This window comes from Harpegnathos saltator, unplaced genomic scaffold, assembly GCF_003227715.2.
Source record: "Harpegnathos saltator strain DR-91 unplaced genomic scaffold, Hsal_v8.6 scaffold359, whole genome shotgun sequence".
In the NCBI taxonomy this organism is placed as follows: domain Eukaryota; kingdom Metazoa; phylum Arthropoda; class Insecta; order Hymenoptera; family Formicidae; genus Harpegnathos; species Harpegnathos saltator.
The window spans coordinates 53516-78910 of record NW_020230160.1 but is presented as its reverse complement, the minus strand read 5'-3'; the positions used below and the strand labels follow the sequence as shown (position 1 = coordinate 78910).

At 37.4% G+C, this 25395-nt stretch overlaps 3 protein-coding genes and 1 pseudogene across 9 annotated transcripts; 1 reads left to right on the top strand and 3 right to left on the bottom strand.

Moving 5' to 3' along the window:
- The first annotated feature begins 819 nt into the window (after window positions 1–819).
- On the top strand, window positions 820–3093 carry LOC112588957 (U4/U6 small nuclear ribonucleoprotein Prp31-like; annotated as a pseudogene).
- On the bottom strand, window positions 2911–5874 carry LOC112588958 (cell cycle checkpoint protein RAD17-like). 2 transcript variants are annotated; one of them, XM_025300350.1, is made up of 10 exons: window positions 5644–5874; window positions 4806–5193; window positions 4564–4720; window positions 4354–4476; window positions 4061–4239; window positions 3903–3992; window positions 3633–3820; window positions 3447–3565; window positions 3213–3369; window positions 2911–2991 (listed from the first exon to the last, which is right to left on the bottom strand). In XM_025300350.1, exons 1-9 carry the CDS (start codon window positions 5656–5658, stop codon window positions 3252–3254), a joined length of 1377 nt encoding a protein of 458 aa, XP_025156135.1. In that variant the 5' UTR covers window positions 5659–5874; the 3' UTR covers window positions 2911–2991; window positions 3213–3251. The 2 variants fall into 2 exon arrangements, with proteins under 2 accessions (XP_025156135.1, XP_025156134.1); XM_025300349.1 differs by lacking the exon at window positions 2911–2991 and having other exon boundaries at window positions 3178–3369.
- Window positions 5875–8446: 2572 nt separating this feature from the next.
- Cpr (Cytochrome P450 reductase) lies at window positions 8447–22135 on the bottom strand. Of its 4 annotated transcripts, NM_001366193.1 has the most exons (12): window positions 21996–22135; window positions 20731–20838; window positions 13180–13403; window positions 12360–12552; window positions 11807–11956; window positions 10648–10772; window positions 10326–10514; window positions 10007–10245; window positions 9603–9934; window positions 9253–9514; window positions 8898–9126; window positions 8447–8804 (listed from the first exon to the last, which is right to left on the bottom strand). In NM_001366193.1, exons 3-12 carry the CDS (start codon window positions 13368–13370, stop codon window positions 8660–8662), a joined length of 2055 nt encoding a protein of 684 aa, NP_001353122.1. In that variant the 5' UTR covers window positions 13371–13403; window positions 20731–20838; window positions 21996–22135; the 3' UTR covers window positions 8447–8659. The 4 variants fall into 4 exon arrangements, with proteins under 4 accessions (NP_001353122.1, NP_001353123.1, NP_001353121.1 ...); NM_001366194.1 differs by lacking the exon at window positions 20731–20838; NM_001366192.1 differs by lacking the exons at window positions 20731–20838; window positions 21996–22135 and adding an exon at window positions 16750–17087.
- Window positions 22136–22630: 495 nt separating this feature from the next.
- Window positions 22631–24867, bottom strand: LOC105180560 (RAS oncogene family member RabX5). 3 transcript variants are annotated; one of them, XM_019840218.2, is made up of 8 exons: window positions 24683–24867; window positions 24485–24607; window positions 24230–24396; window positions 23999–24100; window positions 23808–23872; window positions 23348–23478; window positions 23061–23243; window positions 22631–22974 (listed from the first exon to the last, which is right to left on the bottom strand). In XM_019840218.2, exons 1-7 carry the CDS (start codon window positions 24776–24778, stop codon window positions 23097–23099), a joined length of 831 nt encoding a protein of 276 aa, XP_019695777.1. In that variant the 5' UTR covers window positions 24779–24867; the 3' UTR covers window positions 22631–22974; window positions 23061–23096. The 3 variants fall into 3 exon arrangements, with proteins under 3 accessions (XP_019695777.1, XP_011135004.1, XP_025156131.1); XM_011136702.2 differs by having other exon boundaries at window positions 23061–23268; window positions 24683–24860; XM_025300346.1 differs by lacking the exon at window positions 23999–24100 and having other exon boundaries at window positions 23061–23268; window positions 24683–24855.
- Window positions 24868–25395: the final 528 nt, after the last annotated feature.

Here is a 25395-nt window from a genome sequence, read left to right as displayed (position 1 = left end):
AGAAATTTCTCTGGTGCGCTAAATCCCGTCCATCAGCCATCAGTCTTTGTAGTATATCTCGTCGGTGCATAAGGTTTATATTATTTGTACATACATATTTTGAAACATTTTCTTTGGATATTATATCAAACGGATTTTGCGTGTCACGTAATATCCTTAATTCGGACTACACGGACATTATTATTTTGATCATTTTGATTTCTTTGGTATTCATTGAATTATCCAGGACGTGCAACTGCCATGTTGAGCGACTCAATTGTCGTGTGAAATATTTCGATTTTCACAAATTCATATAAAATTTTTCATTTTTCACTGATTCACAGAAGTCTTTCACTTTTTACTAGTTCACGCTAGGGAAAAGATTCATGATCGATGCCCGAGCAGCTGCAACGCTTTTCGAATCATCTATGTCGGCGCGCTTTTACTCCTCAGATTTCTGTCATTAATAACTCGATAATTATGCGAATCTCGCAAAATGGTGTGGGACTTTTTATGTTTGTCTTAACCCAATCTACCCTTACACTTCGGGTTGGCAGTTAATTACCGGACACTTCGTATGATCTTCATGATATTAATCATACACAATGTCAATTCTTTTTTTTGCACATGTTAATATGTTAATTCATTTATAAACGCGTAACAAAGTGCGAGACCGTGCTTGTCAAGTACGTCATGGTTACGTACGTTATGGTTGTAGCTTGGACATAAACCGCCTAAAAATGGATGTAGCACGGACTGCCACCACATACAGGTTTTACTGCCGAAACCTGAAAGTGGATGTAGCCTCGTAGTTATCCTCTCAAAATGGATGCAGATGGCGCCCTTTCCCAGTGCGGAAATTCGGTCGAAAACACTGTGTTAGCCGTTCTTAGGTTCCTATTTGGAATAAGTGATTTATAGTAAATTTGAGAAACAAACATGTCTTTAGCAGACGAGCTTCTTGCTGATCTTGAAGAAAATGATGACTCTGACGTTCCTATGGAAGAACCGGAGCCGAAGTTTATCCCGACTTCGGTATCCAAAGTCATAGAAGAAGGTTAGGTTTAAGATATTTCACAATTTTATTTTACATTTTATCAAGAGAAATTAATTATCAATGTTACACATTCAAAATAAAATTTTATAGTTCGTTATTTCTCCTTGCAGAAATAAAAGTAGCCTCTGTGCGAGAGTTAGCTAAGTTACGAGACTCAGAACAGTTGCAGAAAGTGATATCACAGATTGAAAAGTACAGCAAAGTACCCAGAAAGTCAGCCGATATTATAGGACCTGTAGAATCAGATCCAGAATATCAGTTGATAGTTGAAGCTAATAATATGGCTGTAGACATTGATGATGAAATAGGTAAGTAACTGTAGTTGATTATGTATATACTTTTCCTTTATGAACTAATAAATACTAACTGATATTTTTCAGCTACTATTCATAGATTTACAAGAGATAAGTATTCAAAAAGGTTCCCAGAATTGGAATCTTTGGTAGTAGGACCATTAGAATATGTAATGACCGTTAGGGAATTGGGCAATGATTTGGACAGGGCAAAAAATAATGAGATTTTGCAACAGTTTCTTACACAGGCAACAATTATGGTAGTATCTGTGACTGCATCAACAACTCAAGGGTAATTTTCAAATATTAATCTTTATAATTATTGTATATAAATATTTGTGTATGAGTATATGTAAATATATAAATTTTACTTCTACCATTATATATATATCTGTACATTTATATTATAGCCAGTTGCTGACAGAAGAAGAAAAGGAAGCTATTTGTGAAGCATGTGACATGGCAGTAGAATTGAATAATTGTAAATTAAAGATATTTGAATATGTAGAAAGTAGAATGGCATTTATTGCACCAAATCTGTCGATAATTGTCGGTGCATCGACGGCTGCTAAGATTATGGGTATGTAAAATTATATCACACGAATTGAAATACAAAATTTTATTGTATGATATTTTTTTTATTCAGGTGTCGCAGGTGGTCTGACAAAACTTTCCAAGATGCCAGCGTGTAATGTTCTAGTCCTGGGATCCCAGAAAACCACACTCTCTGGATTTTCGCAAGTCACCACTCTGCCTCATACAGGCTTCATATACTATTCTGATATTGTACAAGAGACACCTCCTGTAAGATTATCTTTTGTATAATAAGTATAACGAAGAAATCCTAAAAACTAACATAACGACGTTGCAGGATTTGCGGCCGGAAAGCGGCAAGACTGGTAGCTGCTAAAAGCATGTTGGCAGCCAGAGTGGATGCCTGCCATGAGAGCACGGACGGCCACGTCGGACAGATGCTGCGCGAGGAGATTGAGAAGAAGCTGGACAAGTTGCAGGAGCCACCGCCCGTGAAGTTCGTGAAGCCGCTGCCGAAGCCAATCGACCCTGGCCGGAAGAAACGTGGTGGCAAAACGCGTCCGTAAGATGAAGGAACGTTATGCGATTACGGAATTCAGGAAACACGCCAACAGGATGAATTTCGCGGACGTAAGTTATTGCAACGTACAATCATGTACATTAAATTCTTTGCATTTTGCGATATTTAACAATGGCTAAGAGACACGTTTGTTTAACTGCAGATCGAGAATGACGCTTATCAAGAGGACCTGGGCTACTCGCGAGGTACAATCGGCCAAGGCCGGCACGGGGCGAATCAGGTTACCACAGATCGACGAGAAGACGAAGGTCAGAATATCAAAGACATTGCAGAAGAATCTGCAGAAGCAGCAGCAATGGGGAGGCAGTACCACCGTCAAGAAACAAGTCTCTGGCACCGCCTCCAGTGTAGCTTTTACTCCTTTACAGGTTCATATCTATGATTCTTTAAACAGTAATTATGTAATGTAAAATGTAACTAAGATAACACGTTCAAAACTTTATTTTTATTATGACGACTTGCAGGGTCTCGAAATTGTCAATCCACAAGCTGCGGAGAAAAAGGTGAACGAGGCAAACGCAAAATACTTCTCCAATACAGCCGGTTTCCTGAAAGTCAAGAAAACGTAGAGAAGAAATGTCTAATGTAAAAATAAGCAAGAGGAAATCATTGTGTATTTATTATCCTGACTATATGAATTTAGGTACTCAGTTATCTTTTTTATTCTTAGCGCGCGTGCGCGTGTAGTTTTTAATTATTTATATTAGTCTGGTAAAAACAAGCGTGGAGGAAACGGATGAGATGTGTGAAAAGAGAGATAGGTAATTACGAAAGGAACGTATGTTGATATAATTCCACGTCCTGTTCTTTAATCATCTTCAATAAATATCTCGACGTTGTCATCGACCACTTCGTTCGTTTCCTTCAAAACGGGTTTGATCATCGACTCGTACCACTCTGTTTCTGCCTTCGCCAAGCACCGACGTCTACGAGTAAACGCGTTATTAAAGATTGATTAAAAGAAGAACGAATAAGATGATTATTAATTTGTCTTGATGCTCACATATTACTGTAGTTATCCCGCGGTTTTCTCGTGGGATTCCAACCAGACACTGGCTTCTCATTGGCTAACATCAAGCCGCGAATGCAGTACAGAAGCGCAACTTTACCTAAGTTACGATCCTGTAGAAAAATTGAAAATTCAAGAGGACATTTAAAGCAGCAAATTCGACGTTCCAATTAAACTCACCCGCCATTCGGAATTCAAAACGTCACCTAAGCTTAAGATATCAGAGGCCATCGTGGCTTCCTCTATAGTTCTTATAGTGTTCAGATAATTTTCTTGAAGAAATTGAACGAATATCACCGCTTGCGACTGGAAGAAGCCGGTTATCTCTTCGGGATCATGTGCAAACTTGCACGGATTATCTGGGTCCCCTAGAATTACAAGTTGCAGTCGATTCACAAAAAGTAAAAAAATACAATTCGATCTGCAAGTCGAAGTGTAAAATTGAATTACTTTTTGGATTAATGACCCTTCCGACGCCATGCAGCAAACCCAAGGTTTCCTCCCGTACTCCACACTCGTTCTTCGACCATCGTTCAGGCACTAACAACCGTAAAAATAATGCCGAGAAGTTCTCTGAGGTTGATCGTTTTAATTTATAAGGAATATACCTCTGAGAGAAATAAAAATAAGATTTAACATGGCACTGCGTACATCGCCGATACTATTGGACAACGTCTCGTCGATGTGCTGCTGGGAAATATGCAGCATGTCGCTGGCGATGGAGTTCAGTATACCGGACACGCGTTTCATCACGTTTTTCATCGCCGTCTGTGTGACCGCGTTCACGCTACACCGATAAATCATAATTACGATTGAAATTATATGTACATGTGAAATTATATATAGTAGATTGATAATCTTTAATTACCAAGTCCACCAAGAAGGATGACGATTTACTCACTTAATGAAATCAATACCAAACTTTTCTCTTATAGTTGGAGCAAACAAGGTCTGCACCAGCCTTGAGTTACTAGCCTCCGTGCACACGAATATTATAGGCTCCCTACCTATTTGGAAATATTTTCTACAAGAAGATACTCGTCAAAAATGTCACAAACTCTGAAAAAGTTTAAATAGCTGCGTTAAATGATTTATATAAAATATTACTTACTCCAGAAGTGAGAAGAAACTTTTGTGGTCCTCTTGATAGACATTTGGAAGGTCTTTAATGAGAAGTAACTGCTTGGAACACGTACCGAGTACTGTGTGATACCGTGTCGCGCGAATTAAATGGTCCTCAAACCGGTCTCCTTGTCGCATCACGCGTTCTAAGATTTAAGACTTTACTAAATAAAACTCATTCAATATTACTTTCTATCTTGTACTAAACAATGTAGTATTTATTGTTATTACTGTTTTCATCCTCAACTGGATCAAGTGGGGTAATCCATTCGATGATGTCGAATTTATGTTCCTGAGCAAGCAGTTTTATAGCTGCTGTTTTGCCACAACCAGAAGGACCAGAAAGGACTAGCATGGAAGGCTGTGCCTTCGAAGTTCTATACCGAAGCCAAACAGAAATTTCATTTTGCTTTTGCTTGCTGATTGCCAAGTCAGAGAGCTTACGTGGCTCACACGCTTCAAGCAGTTTAGATAAACTGGTCTCATGTCTCCGTTGAGATTTATTTTGCGTAAATGACCTGTCCAATATATCATTCTCTAATGCTACTGAACTAGTACGCTTTACCACAGGCTTATTTATGACGGCACTGTCGAATGATGGCACACACCAGCTATTTTTCTAACAAGAAAATAATCGGGAAACAATTATATTAAAATATAATGTATAAAATACTTAATATCATTAATATTCACACAGGATATGACAATGCAAGCTAAAGCTAATTCAGTTAATTAAAATAACATATAATTTACAAATCACAAAATAATATTCACATACAAAACAATAATATAAACTTATTTTCATGTATAAATTGGTCATCTTTATTTTATTTACCAACCCTATATATAATAAATATAATAAATATAATAAATCAGAATTAATTATTGAGTTTTTATGAATATTGTTTTTTCAAAAAAACATTTATTGTTTTAAATGAAATGTTTGTTGGCCATTACGTCTTATATGTTACGTTAGTTTGTATTATGTTAATTTAGGTTATGTTACGATATATCCATAGAATTCTCAAAATGATTTTTATACATATATATTTTTTATATGTTAACGTACTTTTGAACATGCCATGATTCTTCTTGATAAATCGTCACATTGTAATAAAATTTTACACTTTTTTATAAATTTGATCGTTCTCTTCTTTAATCTTACTTATCCTTGTGCCAGGATTTTGAGTGTAATGATATACGTCAAAATCGTATATATACTAATATATTTTTTTTTTAACAAAAATAAGATTATAACTCATAAGTTTAAAAATAAGTTTTGAAAATAACAAAATATTTATAATATTGCGCGTAAGAAAAGTTATTAACATTTTTTAAATATTTTTATATAGTTAATTTTATTTTTAAATAATTTTTTTTCCATTTTTTGTTTTTGCCTATTTGCCCTTTCGATAATTTTAATCAGGGAGAGAAATATATCAGCATTCTCATATTAATAAAGTTGTTTAAAACAATAATGTAAACTTATTTTCATGTATAAATTGGTCATCTTTATTTTATTTACCAACCCTATGCATGATGTAAAAATATTATTGTCTTTGATTCAACATCTCTGTTATAAGATATAGCTTTTAATACAATGCAAAATCTTAAACTTAAAATATACATAAATAAGTATTAGTTGTCACAGTGATATATAATTTACATATAATTATTTATCTATTTCATTGTAAAATCGGTGATGAAATGAATCGATACTCCCGATTAATTCAATTTTTAAACAAAGATCAAATATTTAATATAGCATCAATAGTGCTAGTCAATATGTAATTGCTATAATGCAATTATGATCAAGTGAACAATGACTGAATATGGATTGATATTTATTAATCATATCTTCTTTCTAATTCTTACTGTGTTTTTATCTTGAATTCTGTTTTCCAATATATTTAATTTCAACACTTCAACAGTTTGAACACTTTCTCTTCGATATAGTTTTGAATGTAGCTGATAATCCAAGAGAGAACTTATTTTTAATAAATTTCAGAACTTCTTTCATCGAACTATTAGTTATGTACTGAATTACATTGGAGAAAAAATATTCAAACCGTTTTGAAATTTAATATATTAACGCTTTTACCGCTCGTTATTCGACCCTATTTGTTTACGTTCGGATTATCTTTTCTCTGAATATCAAATGGCACATACATATCAAAATGACTGTGGTATTTTTCGCATGTATCGCATATTTGAGTCTGACAGTAAAAGGGATGAATCATATACTAAATTGAATCACATAACTATTATTTTATGTTTACTTTTCCAATGTAAAAGTTTATGATGGTAGAAATTTATACAGGATCCGGCATGGATTTAATTTTTCTCATTTTTTTTCACTTATTACTTTTCCTCACATTTTTAGAAAAACTCATTTTTCTCACTTTTTCTAACTCTGGGCTTCTTGATTCCTCGCATGAGTACGATTCAGTTATTAGAAAAAGTGAGAAAAGTGAATTTTTTCCAAAAAAATGAGAAAAAGTATTAAGGGGTCAGGGGTAGTCAGAATTTTCAAAAAATCGATTTTTTTGCATTTTCTTGAAGTATGATGTCTTGAAAATATTACCTGAAAATTTCAAGTCAATCCAACGAATAGTTTTTGAGATATCCTACATTTACTGAAGGGCTTTCTGACCCTCGACGGCAGGTAGCTGGCAGCAGCTGCAAATAACCGGTTTCAACCGGCATAAAGGATTAGGGGTAGTAGTCAGAGGCGTGAAAAAATGAATATTTTAAATAATTTATTTTTGACAGTAAATTTATTTTATAAAACTAATAATACAGAGTTATTATTTATGTTTTAACTTTACTTGACTGAATGATTTTTTTTGTTTCATTGATTTTAGATGAACCAGTAAAATGTTCTGATGGTCACCGCAAAACACTACTTGTGGAACGGCATCCAACAAAGATGGCGATAACTTCATCTACAATTAATATTTTTTTTTTGAAATTTTGGTCAAGTAGAGTTAAAACATAATATAATAACTCTGTATTATTAGTTTTATAAAATAAATTTAATTACTGTCAAAAATAAATTATTTAAAATACTCATTTTTTCACGCCTCTGACTACCCCTAACCCCTTAAATGAAAAAAAAGTGAGAAAAATAAATCGAATCTATGTTTGTTTATATTGCAAGATTAAAAATAAAATGCGGATACTGCTTAACATTGCTGTAAATTTCTCAAACATCACATAAAATGTAATCGCAATATGTTGATATGTATGTTAATTATACATTCATGAATTAATAGTGCCTAGAATATAATCAACATAATTATCTTTAAACGAAACATGAAACTTGGAGAAAGAGCCTCGTACATGAAATTCAATGATCACGGAATTCTCCTACAGTATTGAACAACACGATAACAATTATTTATACACCGCGATTATGCTATTTTTGTAAAAAAATAATATATTCATCATATAAGCCTTTATTTAGTTTCATGCATTATGAGCAAGAAATAGTAAACTACAATGAGAAGTAGCACTTGAATGAAGTCTTTTATGTAATTGTATCATCGTCAAAGCTTATGGCGTCGCGATATTACCAGGACTAACTCGGTACTTCGCTCATCGTTTTAAAAGATTGCGAGAAAATCACATGTTAGAAAATAAGTTAAGCTGATTTGTCTTATCGTTCAAGTAAAAAACTTATTAATTTCATTTAAAAAAATATTGAACTTTTTTCGTAAGAGCAACAAAATTAAAAACACATTACATATATTTTTTATACAAATTTATACATCTTCTGTCTAATATAAAATCAAGTTTTCTAAACAAATTTTTGATATTAAACCATATTTAAACAATTAACTATACATAATGATCGAAATGTACGACTAGGTGTAGGAATTGCGAAAGGGATTACGTGAATAATGCCAGTACTGATTATCGCGCGATAATTCAACTATAGTTCTTTCATCCACTAGGATGAAAAGTCAAGTGGCTTCGTGAAACGTGTGATTACTGTCGATCGACCTGGCGTTCTGACAAATTGAATTGAATTCAATTTTCAGATTTTGACGGAAATTGTGCTTCTCTATGCCTCGAGTTACTGCTCAGCTCCAGACGTCACTGGAATATCGTTTCTGTGAGTCCATCTTTTTAATATAATCCATAGCATCGAGTTCTGACATGTTTCCTCGTTCCATCACCACCTTGAGTAATATATTATGCACGTCGCGCGCCATATTTCTCGCATCTCTGAAGAGAAGATAAAAATATTTTAGAAACGAAGAAATGGAATTCGAAAAATGATTATATATTGCAGCGGAAAGATCATAAATTGCGACTAACCCGCAAATGTAAATGTGTCCGTTTTGTTCGCCGATCACTCGCCATATTTCTTCCTTGTTCTTCTCGAGCAAGTGTGTGACGTAAACTTTCTGAGGTTGTTCTCGGCTAAAGGCAGTGTGTAACGTTAACGTTCCGTTCTCTACATATTGTGCCAACTCATCGTGATATAGAAAATCTTCCTTGCTTCTTCTGCAGCCGAAGTAGAGTATCGTGTCGCCTACTTCTTTACCTGAGGAAGTAGACATTGAGGACATTGGTGTTTCGCATCACAAAATCAAGAACGTCGTAGCGTGAGATAATGAAAATCTATACATTTTTTTTACATGCCTCGCATATTATGTAATCAGTTTCTTACCTTCCTTCCTCGCCAAGTCGCGTTCTTGTATGAAGCCTCTGAATGGTGCTAAACCAGTGCCTGGTCCGACCATAATGATAGGAGTGGAGGTACGTATGGGCAAACGGAATTGAGACTTCCTTACAAAGATCGGGACGAGGCAAGGTGGATCGGAGGGATGTTTTTCCTTTAACCAGCTGGTCGTGACGCCCTTGTTTATCCTACCAGTCGGAGTCTTGTACTCTACTACCACTGCCGTGATGTGGATCGAGGTCGGATGAAGCTACGAGGTGAGAATTGTTGTTTTCATAAAGTCTAGTCGAGACGATCATTTTCTGAGGGAAATCTCATTTTCAGATTCAGCTAAGTACCTTCGGGGATGAGGATATGGAGTAGTATCGGCATTGTAATCGCGGCAGGATTTCGCAGAGATGATCCAAAGGTGGCTTCAAGCTGGGAATGTCCTCCAGGATATGCACGATATTGCGATTCTCTTGAACTATCCACTGTTGATAAGCTGCCTTGCCTTCTACAGTGGTGGACGCCATCAATTTGAGTTTCTCCTTGTCCGTGGGTTCAGTAGCATACTCGGCCAATTCCTTGAGGATATGTGTACGTGGGTTGCTAGTGATGTCCAAATAATGTGTCAACGCTGTCCTGTAGCTGCAAGGACAAGGGAACGGATGCTTCTTCGAAGACTCCTCTGCCAAGGAAGCGGCGAATTAGTCGAAGGCAAAACAGTAAACGGATAATAACGGTAACAAAGCAAACTTACCGTCCGTATTTGTAAGGGTGATGACAGTGTCCAAGTCGACGTCACACTGTTCGCCGATTTTATTAACCAGTTCCGCATTGTTAACAGGATAAACAGCCAGATGATCGCCAGTATCGTAACGCATTTTGGAGCCTTCGATGTCGAACTCGATGTGCATACAGGATCTCTCAGATGTCGGGCCGTGCAGCTCGCGATTGACCTTAACTGGAGCCAAGAAAGGATTCTTCGCGTCGAACGGCCTACAGACGGAACAAAGGTATGCTGAAAAATGTGAAGGAACATCGTCTGATGTATTCGACGTGGATGAGTGGCAACTTACGCTCTTTGGTTTTGGAAGGAATGTAGACGAGCTATCTCTCCATTGTAAATTCGATCAGCTGGTAAATCCACGTGTTCCGTGAGTTTGTATTGCCTGATGCTGACATCTTCACCAGCTCCCTCAATGCCGAAGAATTCGCAGACGGCTGGCCAAAACTTATCTTTCCATGTGATGAAATCATCTTCGATACTGCAACAACAAACATGAGTTATTGTGAAATCTCATAAATCAAGAGTGAGTAAAACAATAACAGTTTATTTACAAGAATTAAGTGACAAGAACACATATTGAAACAAGATAAAATTAATTCGCGAGAACTTACTTAGCATCGTCGTCTCCGAGACCCAGTTCGAATACACGTGTAGCACCCAGCTGCTCCAGTCTGTGATCCATATGTATGGCAACTTCGTTGTAATGCTCATAGGTCTTATTCCCAAGTCCGAACACCTAAAAATAAACAAAAATAGGCAAGTTGAGCAGACGTCAGTTCGCCATTTGAATTTCAAACGTTCGATATCTCGTACTCGAGTGATAAATCAAGTGATGACACCTCGCGATACCTCAAACGGCGGATGCAGCATGGCGCTATGCTGTGTCGACGTCGTTTTTACGTTAATGCAGTGCCGCTGCAAGAGCAGGAGACGGAGCAGTCGGTCGCATGTTTTGATATTCATGCTTTTACGTCATACATCGTTATGACGTGAATCAACAAAGAAATCAAGCACTCAACTCATTGAATACTTGTCGGCCGACCTTGTGTCACCATACATATCTTCATTTCTTGTCCCGCAACCTTGATTTTGCACATAATCCCCTTGCGTGAACATCGTGCGTGACTGCTCCGACTCGGCCTTATATAATGCTCGGCCAGTAGCGTAACAAAAGAGGGGGGAAGGAAGAAGGTAATCCCAAAGTCTACGACCTCTGGCACAAAAATAAGCAAAAAAGGGAAGTAGGAAGAGACGAGTGGAATAAAAATAGAAAGGATGGAATATTTTAACCGCTGATAAATCATAGATGACCAATGGCTGCGTTCAGAAAACACAACGGTTACACAACGGTTGAGTAATTCGTCAACGTTATTGGTCTGAATGTAAGGATCTAACAGTAAGGACCAATAGTTACTAAGCGCTCAGTGAGCGCTTTGTTTTCTGAACGCAACCAATGAATCGATCTTGAAGGCTTAGCATTTTTTCTTCCTCGAAGAAAAAGAAAAATATAAACGTACCCGCCGTTATCATTGTGTCGAAGATTACGAAGATAAAATTAAAGACGAGAGGTAAGATAATGGAGTAAGATCGAGCAGCACGTCCCGTAACGAATAATGGCTGCGTTCAGAAAACACACAACGGTTATACAACGGTTGAGTAATTCGTCAACGTCATTGGTCTGAATGTAAGGATCTAACAGTAAGGACCAATAGTTACTAAGCGCTCAGTGAGCGCTTTGTTTTCTGAACGTAACCTATGACGTTCACATACCGCGTAGTTTAGCCCGGAGAGATCGCTATCGCCGTTCTTCAGCCAGTCGACAAATTCCATCGCATTGTCCGTAGGATCGCCCTCTCCGTATGTCGCCATGCAGAATACCGCTAAACTGTTCGGGATAGTTTTCAGATGCACCAGCTCCTCCTGCCAATCGAGAGAACATTTGTCTTTTCTTGCATCTCGTTTTCACCGTTGTGTGAGTTTTCTGCGTTCTTGTTTTCCGTTAATGCTATGACTCGAAGCAACGTATCGAAAGATTAAGGGCAAGAGCACAGGCTTTTGCATAACACATAATACATAACGCATAAGAGAATAAACTAATAAGTTTTCTTCATTTTCCTCCTCAGGACAGAAATGAAGAACTCTGATTGGTTGATTCTCTTATGCGTTGTGTATTATGCGTTATGCAGAAGTCTGTGCTCTGGCCCTTACTCTTACAGCTAATGTAAACGAGTCTTTACAGCTATTGTAAACGAGCCTTTAGTGTTTAGTCGAGTTAAAATATTCTTCTTTCAAATCAATAATGCAATAATTTAAAAACTCATACCATATCGCATTCCTCAGGATCGGCTACCATGCCTTTCATCTTGTACCTGATGCCCTCTTTAGCGAGACGACTAGCAAATTCTTCGGCGGTACCTGTCTGGCTGCCATAAAATACCACCAAACTACGCCCAGAGGACTTGAGCTTTTTTATGAAGGAGTTCTCGGAAGGTGGCGTCGCCACGAAAGATGTCGGTCTACAATCGGAGGAAAATAAGAGAGACGCTTAATAATAGGTTTTAATTAGCGATATTAGCGACATTAGACTTTAATTAGCGATAGATAAACTTCCGAAATTACTCATGCCTAATTGATAAAATTTGCTACTGAAAGTATTCGAACAACATCATGTATTGCTGTTTAAAATTAGGTAAAAACAGTGTCGGATGTAGGTAAATAAATGTATGATCACAGTATGTAGATTTATTTGAGAAAGTGGTGTAATGTCATCAGCAACATATAACTTTATTTGGACTTTTCCAGCATTTTTCTTTTCCAACTTTTTTGTCAATGAAGATCCATTTAATAGCCATTAAAAAAAAATTCATTTGAGATCTCTGAGCTATCTTCATCAAAATTCATGGCAATAGGGCGTGGGTGATGTCATCAGTAACATGTAACTTTATTTGAACTTTTCCAGCATTAAATTTTTTTGTCAGTTAAAATCCATTTAAAAACATTCACTTGAGATCATCTGAGATATCTTCACTAAAATTCATGGCAATAGAGCGTGGGTGATTTTCGGAGGTTCACCCATATCGATAAATTGCTTCTTCACGTGGAAAATCTAATTAAATAATGAATAATTAGTAATTAGTAATTACTGGATGGAGTAAGATTTCGGGCCGGGTATGTTGTGATCTTCTTGCCTACTTCTTCTCCATATAGAGTACCATGCTGCAACCGCAATCAGTAGGCCGAGCAGTAGAAAGTCCAAAGAACTTAACATACTGAGTATGCTCTGGTCGTCTTCTTCCAATCCACTCTCGTTCTCCAACACCGGCGATCCCGCCATTCTTATGGCCTTGGGTTGCGATGCGTCCACTGTCTGCAACAAACCCCCGTGCGAAGGCACAATTGATTATCATACATGGGGTGCTGTTAAGGAAATTTTCCTCCGTCGCAAAACTCGAGCTGTCGAAGTGACGTCTCACACGACGAATCTTAAAGTGAAATCTAACACGATTCTTCTTTTTATCTTTACAGACGTCAAATGCTACAACTCACGGCAATAAGAATTTCTTTGCATTAACGCTTCGGAATATTCGTCACAATAATCGTGATTTATAACATCAGAAACAAGAAAATCTACCCAGAAGCCTTAATGTACATATCGCACGAATTTGCATGACATGGACGTGAGTGTTAAAAAATCTCCAGAGTCATCTGAAATTTTTTGTTCTGTCTGCACGTGCAACGTACGAGTGCGAGACTCGCAAAAAGAAAAAGAAACATACGATGTTTTTATGTGATAACAAAGTTGTATAAATCACAAATGATATTGAAAAGTGCTTTTTCCCAGCTGTCAAACGCGTCATGATCTAACGCGTAATTTCTTTTTATCTTGCATATGTCTCGCATATGTCACAATTTAACGCCACGAATGGGCGCTTATCGCTGTAAATGAACGGCTGTTTAATTCACAATGTTTTCATCGTGAAAATGATATTCTACATATGAAATTTCGGTATTACACAATCGATAAATATTGGTTCATCTTCTGTTTGTCGAACATCGTTCTCGTTTGTTTGTTATGTTCTTGATAGATAAGATATCAGTCATTTTTACAACTATCCACTTTTTCGTAGGAACGTTCGTCCTTTTTCCTAAGTCACGGCCATCGTCTGAGTACCAAATATAAACACTCATCCGTTGCGAGAAAATCGTCATGTGAGATGGACCACCTCGAAACGAATAATGTTAGTATCCATAATCGAAGTAGTGGAACGACAATTGATAACCAGAGTTATCGTGAAATGGTGGCAAAGAGATTAAATAGACGTAGTTCAATGCAACACGTCACGACAATTGTATATAAGATATCGTTTCCCTCGTGATGACTACGGCCGAGACAATTTATGAGTTTATGCGCATTGAGAATGTTGATAACGAGCGCGTCTTTGACATCGTCGCCCTCGGGCGGCTCCCGTCTCAATTCTTAAATCGAGTTGAACCGTGAAAGTCATGCTTACGCATGTTGATAGCAGGTGATATTGTCTAGATTACTCATTGCACTAGCGTGTAAATTCCAAATGACAATGCAAATTCTACACGGTCATTCTACATTGCTCGCATTCGTTTTGATAAAAATTTCCGCGCAGACATTTGACATGTTACTTTGTCTCTGATTTTAATGTCACTGCGACGCAAAAATACCTATTACAGCGGTGCGGTTGTTATGGAAACAGTTCTTCGAAGAGTTTCATGAAAAGAGGGACTTCAATAATTGCGTCAATTAATAGATTATGTCACCGGGGCAATTAACAATTTTACATAATAGTTCAAGCGAGTTACATTCCTAATTGTTATTTTGTACGTCCGAGAACGTTAATCAGATGTTTCGGACGATAAATCATTGGAGGAAAAAAGAACGATAAACGATTGTTGGAGGAAAAAACAAAGACCAAGCTCTTTATCTGTGCTAACATTCGTCACAACTCCTCGCTCATTTTTCCGCGAACCTTATCACGTATTTATTTAACACTTAACGTTGCACGCCACATCTGCCAATAATATAATTATAATACTGATGATACGTAATTAAGAACAGCAAAACATATCATGATTCGATTCTGTTTACTATTTTGCAAATTTTTTCATGTATTACCTCACGCGACGAACTTGGCAGGTACATCAAGATTGCGCAGCTTCACGATAAAATAGCAAGTTGATTGTGCAGTCAGAACGTTGATAAACGCCGACTTTCCGATATATGCGTTTGCATATACATGCAACTAAATTGCGAATTGCATAATTATTATAAAACAGATAATAATCGATTTGGCAGATAAACATCTCTGTCTGAATCTGTCTCGCGAACTTCGATCATAAGATATTATATCTTGAGCTGCTGATAACGTTACAAATTGATTTCTTGTGACGTGATGATGAAGATTTAATGTATCGATATGAGAATCAAAGATCAGATATACCAAGATGGAATAATTTATATGTATCTTGTTCTTAATTAATTGTTCTTAATTAACATATTTATAACAAAATTTTGACATCTATATACATATACACACACGTACACATTCATGGTTGATGAAAATAAAATGTAAAGAGCTGAAAAGAAGTTTTATCTGCGAAATCTCATTTCTTTCACGGCGATAGTAGTTTTTAAATCGTTATAACATCATTCGTGACTTACAAACACAAGTGTAGAAAAGGAAATTTCTTGCTAAATATTTCTTTACTTCTCATCGCTACATTTTATTTTCTTCACGTCAACAAGTAAATCTTTATTATTACAATCGTAGATGATCGAAAATATCTTCGATTTTATTATTTGAGATCTTATTCAATTATTACATTATATTTTATTATTTCGCTTGAAAAGTGCAATAACGAAGATATTTTTATTCGCGTATGATTTTGACGAAATTATCCGTCGTCGCGAAAGAAACGAAACGCAACAAAGAGGCAAAAGTTTTTTTATTATTTTTGTGTTTCCTCTTTTCTGTATTTTGCTTATTTTGCAATTATAAATGATGTCAAAGATATATCGACACATTGTACATTAATCTACATGTTGACAGCACTTAATAATTTAAAAAAAATTATTTGCTTCAACGTCGAGCTCTCGTTCTTCGTTGAACGTTACTAAAATGTCATTGTGCCCATTTCAATATATAATTTATAAAAAGAACTTGAAAGTTGACTACTTCATAAATCATTCAAGTTTAAGTGCTAGAAGGTTATCAGTAACATTCAAGCCATATTAAAAATGATAAAATATAACGTCAAACAGACGTTTGCATCGATTGAATAATCGCAGTTGCCGCAGTTACGCATTGATATCGTTAATATCTTCTCTAAAGTGACTCTCTAATCATTCCGCGCCATTCTCGTCAGCATTTAACTCGCGTACCGCTCTATTTCGCAATTGCTTTTTAATCCTTTAACTGCTGAGATATTAAATGACCAGTATAACCCTCTTTGCTGAGTTATTTTTACAATTATAAAATATTTTATAATGATAAGAGATGACACTATATGCTCGCTCAATTCAAATGCTTCTTATAAACTAAATTAAATGGGTATTACACATTGAAAGTCCAAATCGAGTAAACTTGATCGTAGTAAGGCCGCCAATTTTTTCCACTCGAGTTATCTCGACCGTAGCAGTTAAAGGGTTAATCCGCATCGTTGTCATTATGTTATTAGCTTACCGGCAAATCCATCTTACGAGTGCGAAGCTGAGCGAATTGCGAGTGCAGATTCTATGATGTGCGAAGGGAGCGTCGTACGGGAAGTCGTCTCGAACGAAATTCGTGACGTTTGCCGAACTCGCAGCGAAGTGCGCGACTAATAACCAACCACGTGCGATGAGGATAGATCGTAGCCACAAGTTCTCTTCACGACAACCGACGTGGAACTGACGCTCAACCGCGCTGTCGACTATTGATGTGCGCGTGCTCGTGCGATCATATCGACGTCGAAAAAGCAAGTCATCATGTTCACGCTGTCGTGAACACTCGCTTTTCACGTGCGGGGTGTCTGCGAAGTCTGCGTCACGTATCGAAATTATAAGATAAAGTCGAGTAGAATGCTGTCGAATTTTCAAAGATAGAGAGATTTCTAAACGACACGTGCTATTCAATATATCAATGCTATTGTTCGATAGGAACTCCGATAGGGAATTTCTGAAATTTCTTTCTTTGAAAAAGGTATACAAAGGTATTCGGGGACAGACCGTGTACATACCTGACTGCGAGCGTTGGTGTCCCATTAGACATAATGGGTGACGTAAGTCGAAAAGCGCTAAGCACGCGAGCGACGTAATGGTTGGCGCATTCTCATCATATAATTATTACGAGACAGTCGTATTGCTCGGAGCTCTAATTATGTGCACACACGATACCTTCACATCGGTAATCTCGAACTTCGATGGAAATATTTAATCAAGTGTACCCGTAAATATATTAGTCACTTATTGACGGCTTCTTTACTTCGCATGTTATTGCACGTTCGCGGAATAAAGTTCGCTCGCGTTACGCGATAGCAATAGACGCACATTACTGGATCCGACGATCTCCCTGCAAATCGACGGTCGCAGATATGCGACATGCGTGTACAGCTAACCGCGGGAATCGCATGATGTGTGTATGTAGCAGGTAGCTCGAAGGCGGAAAGTGAAAGCCAATAAAAGGAGAGACAAAGTGAAAAGACACTTCGCAGTGACTCCTCACGGATACATTGACGTTGCACAATCGGCCGTCGTTATCAGTTACGTATAGCGAAATTGTATACGTGGTTCATGTAGCCAACGATTTTGATGACTTTCTACGCTCGTTAGCACGTTCGTTATCGAACTTTATTCGGAGAACTCTTTATTTTTATGTAATCGTGGCTGTCGAAAAGCTCTGTCACTGTTACATATAAATTATGTAATGTTGAGTAATAATGGATGTGGATGTACCTGTCTATCTAATTGTGTGAAAGGAACTTGATCTGTTTGTGTAAATGCAGAAAGAAAAATCGCTATCACACATATGTGACATTGATAACAAATGCGTTAGGTGGAATTGGAAATTTTAAGCAAAGATAAAATGAGATTCTTCAAATAAGAGACAAACTTATTATTCATGGATCGCATCTTTTTATGAGGAAAATTTGAAGACAAAATATAAAAGACGATCATAAAGATGAGTAGACTCAGACATATTATCTTCGCTTAGTTGTCGTACAGTAAAAATAAAGTTAAATAAACATCGAATGCCTGCGTAATGTAGATTCTTCTTTTCTGATGTAAATTTATCTGATGTAATTTTTTACAGCGGCTTCTTGTGAAACGACAACTCAGTCTATGTACATAAGTACATAGTGAAATATCTGTGCGTGACACGTGTAACACTGCAAACATATTTAGTTTGTGAACATATTAATCTCTATAGAATGCAACAACACACTTATATAAACAAAGTATCCGCCACTTGATTGTAGAGTGATAATGATCGCGTCAGTCACGTCCATTATAACGGCGATAAATAGATAAACAATTGAAATATTTCATGTATTATAAATGATCTCGAAAATCCTAATTGTGCGACATATCCGGAAGAACAATAGTCGCGCATAGTGCGTGTTCGCAGTTCGCAATTTCGCTCAGGTTCCTTTAAACAGCAGAAACGTTAATGACGAACGAAACCGCGATACTATGTTGTCTCTTCGCATGATGTTGTACGAATTTTTTAATATTCTCGAGGGAGAAATGTATTAAATTGTAATATAACTTACGTCGCAATCAGGTACAATTATGCTATTTTAATTCTTAAGTAGGCGTACTGGCAAAATCACACAAGTGGGCGCATAATAAGTGAGCAGTTTGACAATTGGTTTATTAGTTTAACAAAAAACAAAAAAGTTCTCTTTTAGTTAACAAAAAATAAATATTTTCCTATATATACTGAAGAACCACTTAATCATTCTGTTCTAACCACGTACGCCTATTTAAATATCAATGTTACTGCGATATGCATAATGCAATATGCGATTTCTTTTTCTACAGTTGCATAAACAAATTCAAATTAAAAATATTGAAGGCTGAATTTAAAATTAAATAAAACTAAAATAAAGAAGAACACTGGGAGAAAAATAATGAGGTAAAAGACTAGTAAAAGACTGATAAGTAAAGACGATAAAAGTTAAAAATTTATATTCGTGCGTACAAATTTAGATTGCCGTGCCTTCATGAAATTATTACATCCAGCTACTATTACATCGCAGTTATTTTACTTATTTATTTACCGAGTTCCTATTAGCTTTTCAAACTAACTCTGATTTGCAAAATTACATTACGATAGATATAATCTGATATGTAGCGAGTGTTAAGCTAATTCTATGAATGCGATTGTCAACAACACTGAATCGACATAATGATAAGTTCCAAGAATTTTATGTAAATTGTAGCGAGCGAACGAGTCTTAAAGTTGAAGTCCTCCCCGGGGGAAAGAGAGAAGATACGTAAAAGAATCAACATTGATGTATGTACATGCTGAATTCGAGGGACATTGTAATTCAGGAAAACAATTTATACGACAAAAATAAACAACCTCATAGGATTCGAAGCCGAGAAAGGGACGTTCTAACGTATTGCCCAAAGTGTTGCAAAATTAGGAATTCTGCCGGTCGTGAAACTGCTTGAAAGTTCAATGAATCAACGAAAATTGACTTGAAGGATGGACAAAAACAGCCACATGCACGTGCAAGATAAAAATTCATAAGGAATATTCATAAGCGAACGAATCGGGATAAGAATACAAACTTTTATATCTTGGCATATCACAATCGTGGCGACTTACAATTGAGAGTCCGAGAAAGGAAGAGAGAAAGAGAGAAGATAGCGGAATGTTTCCATACAATGCTGATCGTTCGGCACCTGATGTCGAACGAAGAAAGAGCTGCCCATTGAAACTCGCGCGAGCAGACTTTATCGTCACGCGTTCATTCAACACGGTGATGCGGTACCGAAATGTGAAAATCAACGGTGTTTCTTTAATAATGAAGATCACGGTACACGATGCGCAAGTAGAATATAATAAAAAAATTGCGAAGCAGAACATGCGCTCGACGAATTGAGAGCGTATGTCGTTGCCTGTTCGATCCATTCGATGCAAACCCAACTTTTTTTTTCACTTACCACAATATTATTCGACAGTCTGTGCGTGGCAACGAATCGCCGTTGAATAATGCACGCAGATCAAAGATCAAATCCGGGAACATCTTTTTACTTGGGCGAGTCTGACCATTCCTCTAGCCCGACGCGCCAGGGAGAGAAATCCGCCGGGCGATTTACTCGAGGAGAATCTCGCGAGTCCGCGAAGAATCGTCGCCACGCGCAGATCGAGAGGAAAAAAAGAAAAAGTCGGCTGGACTGAATCCGCGCTTCTCAATGTAGATCAAGGAATCAAGGACGCGCGATGCAAATTTCGATTTGACCCGTCCTCACTGGAAATTCACGTGCCAGAAATAAACCGAATGCAAATTCGCCGAAGTACAATTAGCGATTGACGTCAACGGTGTCGTCGCGGCGGTCTTTTGCTTTGTAAATTTTAGACGTTCGCGCGAAATCGATTAGATTCTGAGAGAGCTTCCCGTTCGAAGTAAAATGTTTCTCGGAAATTGACGCAAGTTTCTCGGCTCTTACCCACCTTTAGCCGCTTCAGTATCAGCTGCGATATCTCTCATTTTTCCCAACGGGAATGAGAGCCACGCGTACCAGATGCTCCGCGAAATGTCGAAGGCGATAACAATGGGAGCTGCGTCAAAGGTAATTTATCGTGGCAAAATTGATAACCTCGAGCTCGCCGAATAATCTCCGTATTCCCGGTAATTGATAGCGACGACAGATTGAACACTTTTATGGAGCTTTTCTTTGGAAAAAACACATATTGTGACTGTGACGCGTATAATTATCACGAATCTCATTTATCTTCAAGTGGACACGTAGTATAGTCAACCGTATGACCGATCATCTGATATATCGCTCTGATATAGCACATCCACTTTATTACATTATCTACGCTGCCGTTGCGAAATACTCAATCCTCTCTTACTCGCTCTTTTTCTCCCGTTGAAACAAAACACCGAATAGTTCGATCGATCGATTCGAAACTCGATTCAATTCCAGCTGCAAAACGTTTCGCTAATCTATGCGTTCTCCGCGATACGCGATTTTTTTCTAACTCATTATATAAACTTCTAACATTATGTAAAATATGATGTTACGTAAACTGCGGAAAAATAATGATATATCTTTCATCTTCATGAATGTTTCCCGGCGTTTCTCACAGTAATACTTTTGTAGAAAAAGCTCGAAAATATTCGCTCAACATCGATCAATGCTTTTTGCGCAAAGTCAAATTTATAATTATACTATCTCGCATATATATGTTTGTAAATTTCCATGCAAATTAAAAAATGCATTTCCTACAAAAATGATTCTAGGTTAAAAATGCACGTTTCAAATGAATAACCATACATTAGAATTATACAGCATTTTTTAATCTTCCTCTACAAAATTATACTTTTGCTGGTCACCAATAAGACCGCGGATTCTCAGTGCAGTAATATTTTCAAACATTTACCTCATTACAATATATTTATCGGGTTAGAACAAATTGGAATCGGTCACGTGATTCGCTTTCAACTCGTGATACATTTTCGTAAGAAAAAAGACAAAGAAAGAAATAAAGAGAATACTCGACTTCTCTATCGCCGATTCGCGTTCTTCCTACCCTCGCGAAAAGTTCTGCGAATTTTTCAAACTTGTACCGCGTGTTTCTGATGTCATCGGCTTAATAATCCTGCTCGCTTCCTATTTGTTTTCCGTTCGGTACCGTTCTACACGGCGGTAGCTACCCCTCCCTCTGCTAATTTATCGTCACCACCTGTCGGAATGCGGTTCGAAATTTACCTGTCAGATGCGAACCGGCGATCAACACCGGCTGAATATCGATGTTCGATCGGCGCTTGTTCAGCAGTTTGGCGTTACCCTTTCAGGACGACGATGAAACAGCCATATAACAAATTCGTCGTCACTACGCCGTCGTCGAGCGCGTGTTCACTGGCGAAATTGCGAGATTTTACGAACACATACACGACTTAACGAGATACGTGACCACGCGCCCAAGGGTCGGCTGAGGAAGCGTTTTTCCTTTTTCCGCCGCAAGGTGGACCTACGTGACGGCGTGCCATCAGGGGATATCGGCGCCATTGGCGTGCGAGAAAACGCACGAAATTCAAACGCACCCGCAACCCGACCGTAGATCGTCGTCGGGTTGCATAAGCTAAAATACGGCTCGTTGAGCTGTGGGTGCACTGAATTCTAATGGAGATAATCACGACGATGAACTACGTAGACGGAACTTTTGCCGACATGTTCGATAAAAGCCAGTTTAATGTTAGGATGAGCAAGGAAATTCTCTTGTCTCGTTGTAGCTTACATCTAAAATTGTCAGCTAAATGTCTGTAGCTTACATCTAAAATTGTCAGTTAAATGTCTATGATTATTAATTTTTTTGTTGTTTTTAGACAACAAATCACGTGGTTAAAAATTGCTTTTGAAATTCCGTCGGTTAATAGTTCGATTTATTTAATTGGCATTTAATTGGAATTTAAAGATTTTTTCCATTTTACTTTTAACAGATAAACGACTGGTTGCCAGCACGACTGGATTGTCAACGACTGGTTGACTCACAGCTATGTGATTCATCGAGAGTTGTCCTGCGCGGAATAACTTCCTGCTCGGAATAATATATTACAATTAATCGGTCACATTTGTTTTTCATCAACATAATTCACTTTCCAGGACTTTAGCCGTCACGTCACGCATCTAAGACACTTCGACGGCCTCCGTGCTTTAATCTCTGTTTCTCTCGATTGCTGTTTCAATGCTGAAAAAAGAACGGATTCGCTCACGAGACTGAATGATTTGTCGCGTCTCTAATATTTCAGTTCTTAAATCCCAGATCCTACTTACTTATCGTCGCAGAACCGATGTTTATCGGCTCCAATTTCATGCTCTGCATTTCTCGTAACGCCATCGCGTGAAAGGACAACGCTGCCACACGTGTGAACAATTCGGACACGCCGTTGCCTGTCCTTGACGAAATCGCCCAATATTCTGCCCGCATCCTTCTCGCCGTTTCTGCTGCCCGCTTTTCTATTATTTCATATACCGGTTGGGACTGTCATTTCCCAAGGATGTTAGAAGGCGACGAACTTAAAGAAGGAAGACAAACTGGAGGGATCAAGTCCCAAGCTTACCAATAAATCTTTCTTAGCGCCCACTAAGAAAATATGGTATGGGCTGACGTTACTGCGACTTGCCTCATTCAACCATTGCTGGCAATGTGCCAAGGACATCAAGTTTCCCAGATCAAAGACGATCATAATGACTGTGAGTAAAAAGATGTACACGTTGAGAAACTTATTAGATAATCAAATCATTAGCCTGTTTCAACTTGTAAATCTTATAAAACTTACAAATCTAACTCGTTTACGAATAAATTTATTGATTTGTAAACTTTGCTCGTAAGTTAATTCATGACTTTTTTAAGCGATAAAATAAGCTGTTGAGATGACTAACTTATTCAGTAACCAAGTAATATTGAATAATGTATGAAATGTAATGTTGAAAAATGTATGAATAATGTATGAAGTGATTGATATATGAAGACAAATAAAATTTAAAATAAATTTATAAATAAGCTAACATTTACTTTACCATTTGCACCGCGGTAATAAGATGCGGCTATGCATTTAAATCTTTCTTGCCCGGCGGTGTCCCATCTAAAAATTTTTTTTCATGTAATTATCGCACATGTGTGTATGTATGTATATCTGTGTGTTATAAAACGTATATCATTATTATATCATTAAATTGTTTATAAATTATTCTGGAATTAGTTCCATTACATTTGCAAGTGGAAAGGCACACCGAGGATATCGAATCTCTCGACTTCGAAGTCTACGCCGATAGTAGCCTTATAATTGTTATCAAACAATTTGTGACAGAACCTGCGCAAAACATGATAAGCTAACAGCCGTTCTCATTTGAAAGTGATATGAACGCAACATTAAAAATTGTATCAAATGTACGATAAATCGAGGCAAATTTATTTATTCATTTTAAAGTTAACTATTTACCGATTCACCAACGCCGTCTTGCCGACGGCTACATCGCCGATGACAATTACTTTGCAGATCCTGAGAGTCAAGCTTTTGCTGTCGCAGGTTCTTTTGATCAGGCCGCCAAAATCGGTCACCGTGTATGGAGTCAGTTCGGACGAGAACGACGGCGGCCAACTGGTAATCTATCATCGAAATTTACGTGCTGTATCAGAAAGAAAAGGAAATCCACCTGTCCGTCGGCGTTTTACCTGCCTCAACGAGTTCTCTCACCTGTCTCTCACCGTGGGCTTTCTCCTTCATCATTTTGTAAACGGCAGAGCGCGTTTCTAGCATTGCTCCGTCGAATTTAACCGGAGCGTCCGACGAATTTATCACTCGTTTTCTTCGTGCGCGCTGTACGTAATTAAGTACTTGATTAATTAATTCATTAATTAATCATTTTACGAGAGTTTACTCGTCCCGACTTACATTCTGTCGATCTTGAACGCCGCGTTGAATTGTGCGGCTTTGCACACAATATTGGCTCGCGCCCGAATGAGTAATCCCGCGGCAAAACAAAAACATCGGTTGCTGCGGCAGGTGTTCGTTCGTGACACGTTACCCGAGAGTCTCATACGGGTATGATTGTCAAAAGCGACTGACAGCGTCCTCGATTCGTTGATATTCGATTTCGTAAATCTTCTTTGTCCCGCAAGATATTGCAAGATATTTAAGAATAACATTAATCGTTATGCATTTTCCCTTTTGCTTTTCTTTACTTTACAACGATAACTCTGTACATTTCTTATTTCAATCTCGTTCGTGTCAAATATCGATAAGTATATTTTACAGAGAATGATATTTATAAATAATTTTTCTGGCTCTATGTTCTTCCGGAATTTATTTTAGAGTACCTGACTTGTTGATATCGCTCCGATTTATTAATTGAACCAGTTAAATTCTTAATAATAAAAAAATGTTAAAATTTAAATTTAAAATTTCCTATGTTAAAAAATAATTATATACCCAAAGAGAGAATTTCTGAGAAAAGGCTTATTTCAAAATTCCCGCGCCGGCGTGCATTGTGGATATTTTCGCTTCATTCGTCAACGACTAATGTAGGCGATAGGCCTATTTGTTTTATCTGCACTGTTGAACTGGTGCAACAAGTTGAAGTGAGAAAATCTATGTTTGTCTCACTT

Bases quoted from the DNA above. Each gene is read 5' to 3' on its own strand.
- LOC112588958 (XM_025300350.1), bottom strand. The intron at 4,477-4,563 runs GTAAGTAATATT...ATCTTCTTGTAG, and splicing joins AGTTTCTTCTCACTTCTGGA to AAAATATTTCCAAATAGGTA. The intron at 3,993-4,060 runs GTATATTCCTTA...TACGGTTGTTAG, and splicing joins TATTTTTATTTCTCTCAGAG to TGCCTGAACGATGGTCGAAG.
- Cpr (NM_001366192.1), bottom strand. The intron at 10,515-10,647 runs GTAAGTTCTCGC...TTGTTGTTGCAG, and splicing joins CTCGGAGACGACGATGCTAA to TATCGAAGATGATTTCATCA. The intron at 9,515-9,602 runs GTACTTAGCTGA...CTCACCTCGTAG, and splicing joins CCATATCCTCATCCCCGAAG to CTTCATCCGACCTCGATCCA.
- LOC105180560 (XM_011136702.2), bottom strand. From the start codon at position 24,778: ATGTTTTTGTTTTGCCGCGGGATTACTCATTCGGGCGCGAGCCAATAT. The intron at 23,873-23,998 runs GTAATGGAACTA...AAAAATTTTTAG, and splicing joins GTGCCTTTCCACTTGCAAAT to ATGGGACACCGCCGGGCAAG. The intron at 23,269-23,347 runs GTAAGCTTGGGA...GGGAAATGACAG, and splicing joins GCGCTAAGAAAGATTTATTG to TCCCAACCGGTATATGAAAT.